This window comes from Heterodontus francisci, chromosome 3 (assembly GCF_036365525.1).
Source record: "Heterodontus francisci isolate sHetFra1 chromosome 3, sHetFra1.hap1, whole genome shotgun sequence".
Lineage (NCBI taxonomy): Eukaryota > Metazoa > Chordata > Chondrichthyes > Heterodontiformes > Heterodontidae > Heterodontus > Heterodontus francisci.
The window spans coordinates 60,432,024-60,441,592 of record NC_090373.1 but is presented as its reverse complement, the minus strand read 5'-3'; the positions used below and the strand labels follow the sequence as shown (position 1 = coordinate 60,441,592).

Here is a 9,569-nt window from a genome sequence, read left to right as displayed (position 1 = left end):
TCAAAATACTTGAGACAGTTCTCATATTCTATCCCACACTGCCCACACACCTCACAGGCATCCGTGAGGGGTTACAGCAGACACGTAGGCTGTATTACACATTACCACAATAGACTGAAGCATTGGAAGAGGAGGTCGAACAGATTGATGATACCACATGGTGGGAGCATCTGTGGAATTGGGGTTCGAATGTACAGATAACCCCCTGGATCAGGATCACCTTCCACATCTTGGTTATTGCCCAAGTAGTGATGATTGTATATTTGACGTGCTTAGTCCACAGGGTCAGGAGGATACACAAGCCAGTTAAATGAGAACATGGGAACTCAGGGATTAGGAAAGTAGGTTGTGAGCCCTTTCTACAGGACCGACCCATACAGACAGTGTAGTCAATTGCCTGTGCAACTCTAAGCTCGATACCTGGCCAGTATCAAAGCGTGGCAGACAGCAATGAGAGTTGAGCACATCACTGTTCAGGTCTGTTGGTCATCTTGGGCTGGGCCAAGGGCCAAAAGGGGGGACTGAAGGGGTTAAGTAGAAACAAGCTGAGCCTTAGAAAAGCATCTCAGCAGAATATAACAGTCAGGTTGAGAAAAGAAACAAACATGCTGCTAGGGTAAAGGACAGGATTAGAGAGCGAAGGTTGGAGCTGAGACCTCGAGGCCACTGTTTCCGTGGAATGTTGGTGTAATGGGAAACAAAGAGATAATAAGCTCTGGATGGAGCCATCTGGTAGGTGTATTGATAAGGCTGAGGATGTGTTCATTGGAATGTGAATCAATCACCATTGTTTTATGATCAATCACATCAATCACCATTGTTTGAACACATTGCATGATAAGAACAGTATATAAGTTTGTGCTCCTGAATGTAAAGTTACAGTATTACCTCGGAATACCTGAGGTGGTGGCTCTCCCTGTGTACGCTTGAATAAATCAATTGAACCTGTACCTGAGTCTCCTTGTGTGGTGATTGAGTCGTTCCACAACAATCTTAACGAAAATGGCATAGTTAAAATACCTAAGGTTAAATGATTATACTTAATTTGTGTGGGAATGGAGCATTTTCTAGACTGACCAATTTAATTCAGATATTTAGGGTTGAATTTTTTTTATTCATTCATGGGATGTGGGCGTCCCTTGAAAAGGCCAGCTGGTCCCATTAGGGACCAAAGTGGCAATCTGTGTGTGGAGCCGGAGGCATAGGTGATGTTTTAAATGATTACTTTTCATCTGTGTTCACTATGGAGAAGGACAATGTAGGTATAGAGATCAGGGAGAAGGATTGTGATATACCTCTACAAATTAGCATTGAAAGAGAGGAAGTATTAGCTGTTTTAGCGGTCTTATAAGTGGATATATCCCCAGACCCAGATGAGATCCAAAAGGCTTAAAGGGGGCAGAATTCTTAAAGTGCATACAGGAGAGCTTTTTGAGCCAGCACGTAGAGAGTCCTACAAGAGAAGGGGTGGTACTGGACCTAATCCAAGGGAATGAAGCCGGAGAAGTGGTAGGAGTGTCAGGTTGAGAATTTCAGGGATAGGGATAGTGACCATAATTCTAAGATTTAAGGTAGTTATGGAAAGGACAAAGAGGGACCGTAAATAAAAGTACTGAATTGGGGGAAGGCCGATTTCAATATGATAAAATAGGATCTGGCCAAAGTGGACTGGGAGCAGCTACTTGTAGGAAAGTCTACATCAGACCAGTGGGAGACATTCAAAAAGGAAATAGTGAGAGTTCAGGGCCAACATGTTCCCGTAAAGGTGAAGGGCAGGACCAATTCCAGTGAACCCTGAATGTCAAAGGATATAGAGGATTGGATAAGAGAAAAAAAGGAGGCTTATGGCAGATTCAGAGGGCTGAAAACAGCGGAGGCCCTAGAGGAGTATAGAAAGTGTAGGGGGGTACTTAAAAAAGTAATTAGGAGAGCGAAGAGGGGACATGAAAAAACACTGGCAGGCATGATAAAGGAAAATCCCAAGGTGTTTTATAAGTATATTAAGGGCAAGAAGATAACCAGGGAAAGAGTAGGGCCCATTAGGGACCAAAGTGGCAATGTGTGTGTGGAGCCGGAGGACATAGGTGATGTTTTAAATGATTACTTTTCATCTGTGTTCACTATGGAGAAGGACAATGTAGGTATAGAGATCAGGGAAGGAGATTGTGATATACTTGAACAAATTAGCATTGAAAGGGAGGAAGTATTAGCCGTTTTAGCAGTCTTAAAAGTGGATAAATCCCCAGGCCCAGATGAGATGTATCCCAGGCTATTATGTGCGGCAAGGGAGAAGATAGAAGGGGCTCTGATACAAATTTTCAAATCCTCTCGAGCCACAGGAGAGTACCAGAGGACAGCGAATGTGGTACCGTTATTCAAGAAGGGTAGCGGGGATAAACCAGGTAATTACAGGCCAGTGAGTCTAACATCAGTGGTAGTGGAAAAAATTCTGAGGGACAGGATTAATCTCCACTTGGAGAGGCAGGGATTAATCAGGGATAGTCAGCATGGCTTTGTCAGGGGGAGATCATGTCTCACAAATTTGATTGAATTTTTCGACTAGATGTGTAGATGAGGGTAAAGCGGTTGATGTAGTACACATGGACTTCAGTAAGGCTTTTGATAAGGTCCCACATGGGAGATAGGTTAAGAAGGTAAGAGCCCATGGGATCCAGGGCAATTTGGCAAATGGGATCCAAAATTGGCTTAGTGGCAGGAGGCAGAGGGTGATGGTCAAGGGTTGTTTTTGCGAGTGGAAGCCTGTGACCAGTGGTGTACTGCAGGGATTGGTGCTGGGACCCTTGCTGTTTGTAGTGTACATTAATGATTTAGACGTGAATATTGGAGGTGTGATCAGTAAGTTCGCAGATGGCATGAAAATTGATGATGTCGCAAATAGTGAGGATTGAAAGGGATTACAGAACAATATAGATGGGCTGGAAAGATGGGCAGAGGAGTGGCAAATGGAATTTAATCCTGAGAAGGGGCGGCACAGTGGCGCAGTGGTTAGCACCGCAGCCTCACAGCTCCAGCGACTCGGGTTCGATTCTGGGTACTGCCTGCGTGGAGTTTGCAAGTTCTCCCTGTGACCATGTGGGTTTTCGCCGGGTGCTCCAGTTTCCTCCCACAGCCAATGACTTTCAGGTTGATAGGTAAATTGGCCATTATAAATTGCCCCGAGTATAGGTAGGTGGTAGGGGAATTGAGGGAAGGTGGGGATGTGAGAGGGTAATGGGATTAATGTAGGATTAGTATAAATGGGTGGTTGTTGATGGTCAGCACAGACTCGGTGGGCCGAAGGGCCTGTTTCAGTGCTGTATCTCTAAATAAATAAAAGTGTGAGGTGATGCATTTTGGGTGGACTAACAAGGCAAGGGAATATACAATAGATGGTAGGATCCTAGGAAGTAGAGCAGCACAGGTAGATAAGGTGGTTAGGAAGGTATATGGGATACTTCCCTTTATTAGCCAAGGCATAGAATATAACAGCAGGGAGGTTATGATGGAGCTATATAAAATGCTAGTTAGGCCACAGCTGGAGTACTGTGTACAGTTCTGGTCGCTACACTATAGGAAGGATGTGATTGCACTGGTGAGGGTGTAGAGGAGAATCACCAGGATGTTGCCTGGGCTGGAGCATTTCAGACATGAAGAGAGACTGGATAGGCTAGGGTTGTTTTTCTTAGAGCAGAGAAGGCTGGGGGCAGACCTGATTGAGGTATACAAAATTATGAGGGGCATTGATAAGATAGATAGGAAGAAACATTTTCCCTTAGCGGAGGTGTCAATAACCAGGGGGCATAGATTTAAGGTAAGGGGCAGGAGGTTTAGAGGGGATTTGAGGAAAAATGTTTTCACCCAGAGGGTGGTTGGAATCTGGAACACACTGCCTGAAGGGATGGTAGAGGCAGGAACCCTCACAACATTTAAGAAGGATTTAGATGAGCACTTGAAACGCCATGGCATACAAGGCCATGGGCCATGTGCCAGCACAGACACGATGGGCTGAAGGGCTTGTTTCTGTGCTGACTCTATGACTCTAAGGTGGTGGTGAGCTGCCTTCTTGAACCACTGCAGTCCAGGAAGGGAGATCCAGGATATTGACCCAGTGACAGTGAAGGAACAGTGATAGAGTTCCAAGACAGGGATAGTGACCATAATGCTAAGATTGGTATTTGGCTTGGAGGGGAACTTGCAGGTGGTGGTGTTCCCATGCATTTGCTGCCCTTATCCTTCGAGGTGGTAGAGGTCGCGGATTTGGAAGGTGCTATCGAAGGAGCCTTGATGCGTTGCATCTTGTAGATGGTATACACTGCTGCCACTGTTCATCGGTGGTGGAGGGAGTGAATAATTGTGGATGGGGTGCCAATCAAGTGGGCTGCTTTGTTCTGGACAGTGTCGAGCTTCTTGAGTGTTTTTGGAGCTGCACCCAGCCCCCTGTGGAGACAGGATTGGAGGTGATAGTGGAGGTGGGGGGGAAGGGTTTGTGGGTGTGTGGAGGGGCTGGGAAAATGGGGAGAGCTGCTTCAGGACAGCTCCCCGATGCAATCCTGCTGCCGTGATCATGGAGGCAGACAGCCAATTAAGATGATTAAGGCCACAATTTGAGGTGATTTTGCGGTGTTGCCAGCATTTTGCACGTGCAGAGGCCTCCAGCTCAATGAAAGCAGCATCCCTGTGGCATATGTTGTAATATATATCCAGGCCCCAGAGTGGGGCCACGGGCATAAAAGGCAGCCTCTGCGGCCCCAATGAGCCATCCGGAGGGCTTTGTCCTCTTTTCGGATTGGCCTACCGGCTTTGATCCCTGCCACTTTTGATTTTTATTAACGCCTCCGAGGGCATTTCCATGTTGAGGCACTATTGCAGTCCCTGACCTGCCTCGAGCTGCGCCAACCTCTCCCAATGGGGATGCCAAGGCTGCAGAGCTGCCGGCCCTCTGATTGGGCTGGAAGCATCAAATGCCCGCCTGCCATCCTTAATAGGCTGGCAAATGTGGAGGCAGCCAAGTAAGAGGCCGTCTCCAGGAAGATTGTGTCAGCAGGCATGCTGCCAGCAAGCGCGGGCTCAGGACACCCATTGGCTCCCGATATCAGGGTTCCAAAGCCGGTGCTAAAATCCAGCCCTCAGTAAGTGGTTAGGTGAATGATAGTTGATATCTAATATTGAGAAATGTAAAATAATGCATAATAAATGTTGTACAAAAATATTACATAATATGAAGTATATTATTCAAAAAATTGATTTGGAAGCTAAGCAGATGAGATAGTTAAGAATCAAAATGTTAAAATTACTGAAACAAGTAGAATGTTAGTGTGTGCAAATACTTTCCCCAGGTACCTGGAAACAACTCCATAATAACTCCTTCTAAAGTACTGATAAGATGTACGCAATGCATTGTGCTTAGCTTTTGATCATCGTATTGACAAAATGCCAATGGCAATTTAAAAGATTCAAAGAAAATGAAACAAAAATTACTTTTGGATTACTTTGATCAGAGGGAGCTCAATTTAATTTGAATGGAAAAAAGGACATAAAGTTTTTTTTAAATCATAAAGGAAATTGATGTTTTGGACATAAATGAATATTTTATCCAAAACAATGATAAATGAAACATTATGATGACAGATGTAGTGCTAAATGATTGGATTTTTGAATAATTTGGCTAAAATAAAGGCATAAAATGGAGAGTTATTATGGATGGCAGAAATTGCTGAAGATGGCATACTCAAAGAAATATTTTATTTGTAATCAACAAAATTTTCTAATAAGGTAGCAGCATACAGATTTTATCATTTAAAAAGTTCTGTAAAAGGCAAGCCTTAACCATCATCATATTTTAAAATCTTATTTACGTTCAGATAAACATTTTTAAAAATTGCCAAGTGACCTACTTCCATCTGTGTATGTGTTTATATATGTGTGGCTGTGTGTGCGCGCGCAATATATATGTATAAAACTCATCCTATACAGAAAACCAAGTGGCATCTATTCTTTCACATTTTAGCCAAATGTTTACTTAAAGTTAAATAAGTCAATGTCAATCTTGAAATAGACATAAGCATAGTAATCTTGTTGGCTAACATTCAGTCCAGGGATATCCATGTTGGCCTAAAATAGAAATGAAATTCAATGGGTTACTATCAATAATATGACTATTATTAAACTTATCAGCATTAAATTAATATCAGTATTAAGGATCTCAAGATCACATGATGGATACAGACAAGGACAGCTTTTTGGCTAATTTCAGCTCATCCATTCAGAAGGACACTATATTCCTGCATCATGAAATCCATAAATAATTTCAGGGATTATACCTCCATCACACCATGCAAAAGTCACTTCCATATATTGATGATAATTTCTGTCAGGAAGAACCTTTTCACGTCATGTTCCCTATTTGCCATTAACAGAGAGGCCACTCCATGGAGCTAGCTGCCTCCCCACACTGTGGGGAGACTGTTCTGCTGCCAACAAAGTGGGCCATCTAAATCGCCTCTAATTGGGGCCTTATACATGCTTATTGGCTGCCCGCCTCTGCTCAGGCTGCTGATCTAACTCCCTGGCTGTCGCTGGGAAATGCGGGAATGCGTCGGGGAGCCATCCCAACAGAGCTCCCCGCTATTTTCCCAGAGCCCCTGCCTGCATGCTTGCCACCCCAGGCCAGGAAACTTTGCCCATGGAGTGTATTTTTAATCAAATGGTCAGAGAATTGAACACAGCATGCTTCTAAAGAGTGAGACCAGCAGAATTTAAAAGTGCAGCGGCAGCGCGCCTTAGTCTTAGAAATAAAAAAAGCCAAAAGTGATGTCACAGGAGAGCTGCAAGGTGATTGGTTGGTGAGTTACTGCTGTGACAGAATAGCTCTAAATAGCTGGGTACGTACCTCAGGGAAGAAAAGTTTAAAAGTTTATTTCAAATAAAGGAAGTAGTGTTTTTTTTTAGGGAGTTCTGTAGTAACGAGGACCAGGGAAGAAGGGCCCTAGAATAATTGATATTATTGGACATTAAAATCTTCCAGAAGGTTTAATTTAATTTAAAAGGTTAAGTCATGGCAGGACAGCTCAAAGCCCTGGTGTGCTCCTCGTGCTCCATGTCGGAAGCCAGGAACATTTCCAGTGCCCGGGATGAGCATGTGTGCAGGAAATGAATCCAGCTGCAGCTCATGGAAGCCTGAGTTTCAGAGCTGGAGCAGCAGCTGGGGACACTGTGGAGCATCCACGAGGCGGAGAGTATCGTGGATAGCACGCATAGAGAGGCTGTCACACCGCAGGCTCAGACCCCACAAGCAGGAGGGGAATGAGTGACCACCAGGCAGAGCAAGAGGACGAGGCAGGCAGTTCAGGAATCTCCTGTGGCTATTCCCCTGCAAAACAGATATACTGCTTTGGATACTGTTGGGGAGAATGGCCTCTCAGGGGAAAGCAGCAACAGCCCAATTCGTGGCACCACGGCTGGTTCTGCTGCACAGGGGAGGAGTAAAAAGTGTGGGAATGGAATAGTTATAGGGGATTCAATTGTAAGGGGAATAGATAGGCGTTTCTGTGGCCACAAAAGAGACTCCAGGATGGTATGTTGCCTCCCTGGTGCTAGGGTCAAGGATGTCTCCGAGCAGTTACAGGACATTCTGAATGAGGAGGGTGAACAGCCAGTGGTTGTGGTACAGATTGGTACAAACGACATAGGTAAAAAAAAAAAGGATGAGGTCCTAAAAGCAGAATATAAGGAGCTAGGAAGTAAGTTGAAAAGTAGGACCTCAAAGGTAGTGATCTCAGGATTACTACCAGTGCCACGTGCTAGTCAGAGTAGAAATAGTAGGATATAGCGGATGAATACGTGGCTGAAGAGATGGTGTGAAGGGGAGGGTTTTAGATTCCTGGGGCATTGGGGGAGGTGAGACCAATACAAACTGGACGGGTTACACCTAGGCAGGACCGGGACTGATGTCCTAAGAGGAGTATTTGCTAGAGTGGTTGGGGAGGGTTTAAACTAAAATGGCAGGGGGATGGAAACATTTACAAGGAGTCAGAGGAGGGGGGATCAAAGGCAGGAACAAAAGACAGTAAGGGGAACAAGAAAAGTGATAGGCAGAGAAATCAAGGGCCAGAATCAAACAGGGCCACAGTGAAAAATAATGGGAAGGGGACAAGTAATGTTAAAAAGATAAGCCTTTGTGCCGAACGCGTGGAGCATTCGCAATAAAATGGATGAATTAATCGCGGAAATAGATGTAAACGGGTATGACATAGTTGGGATTACGGAGACATGGCTGCAAGGTGACCAGGGATGGAAAATTAACATCCAGGGATATTCAGTATTTAGGAAAGACAGACAAAAAGCAAAAGGTGGTGGAGTTGCATTGCTGGTTAAAGAGGAAATTAACGCAATAGTGAGGAAAGATATTAGCTCTGACGATGTGGAATCTGTATGGGTAGAGCTGAGAAACACTAAGGGGCAAAAAACATTAATGGGGGCTGTATACAGACCCCCAAACTGTAGTGGCGATGTTGGGAATGGCATTAAACAGGAAATTAGAGATGCATGCGATAAAGGAACATCTGTAATTATGGGTGATTTTAATCTGCATATAGATTGGGCAAATCAAATTAGTCATAATACCAGAGGAGGAATTCTTGGAGTGTATACGGGATGGTTTTCTGGACCAATACATCGAGGAATCAACTAGAGAACAGGCCATCCTAGACTGGGTATTGTGTAATGAGAGAGAAATAATTGACAATCAAGTGGTGCGAGACCCCTTGGGGGCGAGTGACCATTATATGATAGAAGTCTTCATCAAGATGGAGAGTGACGTAGTTGATTCTGAGACAAGGGTCCTGAATCTTAGTAAAGGAAACTACGAAGGTATGAGGCGCGGGTTGGCCATGACAGATTGGGAAACGTTACTTAAAGGGATGAGAGGGTGGGTAGGCAATGGCAAACATTTAAAGAGCGCATGGATGAACTGCGACAATTGTTTATCCTTGTCTGGCGCAAAAGTAAAACGGGAAAGGTAGCCAAACCATGGCTTACAAGGGAAATTAGAGATAGCAATAGATCCAAGGAAGAGGCATATAAATTTGCCAGGAAAAACAACAGACCTGAGGATTGGGAGCAGTTTAGAATTCAGCAAAGGAGGACCAAGGGCTTGATTAAGAAGGGGAAAATAGAGTACGAGAGCAAGCTTGCAGGGAACATAAAAACTGATTGTAAAAGTTTCTGTAGGTATGTGAAGAGAAAAAGATTGGTGAAGACAAATGTAGGTCCCTTACAGTCAGAAACAGGGGAATTTATTATGGGGAATAAATAAATAGCTGACCAACTAAATGCATACTTTGGTTCTGTCTTCACAAAGGAGGACACAAATATTATACCAGAAATGTTGGGGAACACAGGGCTTAGTGAGAGAGTGGAACTGAAGGAAATCAGTATTAGTAGAGAAATGGTGTTGGGGAAATTGATGGGATTGAAGGCCTGATGGTATGCATCCCAGAGTACTTAAGGAAGTGGTCCTAGAAATAGTGGATGCATTGGTGGTCATCTTCTAAGATTCTATAGACTCTGGA

The 9,569-nt window shown here is 44.2% G+C and overlaps 1 protein-coding gene across 4 annotated transcripts in view; it reads right to left on the bottom strand.

The window, feature by feature from the left end:
* Nucleotides 1-5,727: 5,727 nt before the first annotated feature.
* Nucleotides 5,728-9,569, bottom strand: part of LOC137356812 (V-type proton ATPase subunit C 1-B-like) — a 114,741-nt gene continuing 110,899 nt past the window's right edge. For all 4 annotated transcript variants that reach the window (XM_068022608.1, XM_068022617.1, XM_068022627.1 and 1 more), the window contains exon 13: nucleotides 5,728-6,111. In XM_068022608.1, the coding sequence (XP_067878709.1) occupies nucleotides 6,016-6,111 (96 nt within the window). In that variant the 3' untranslated portion in view covers nucleotides 5,728-6,015. The remainder of the gene's footprint in view (nucleotides 6,112-9,569) is intronic.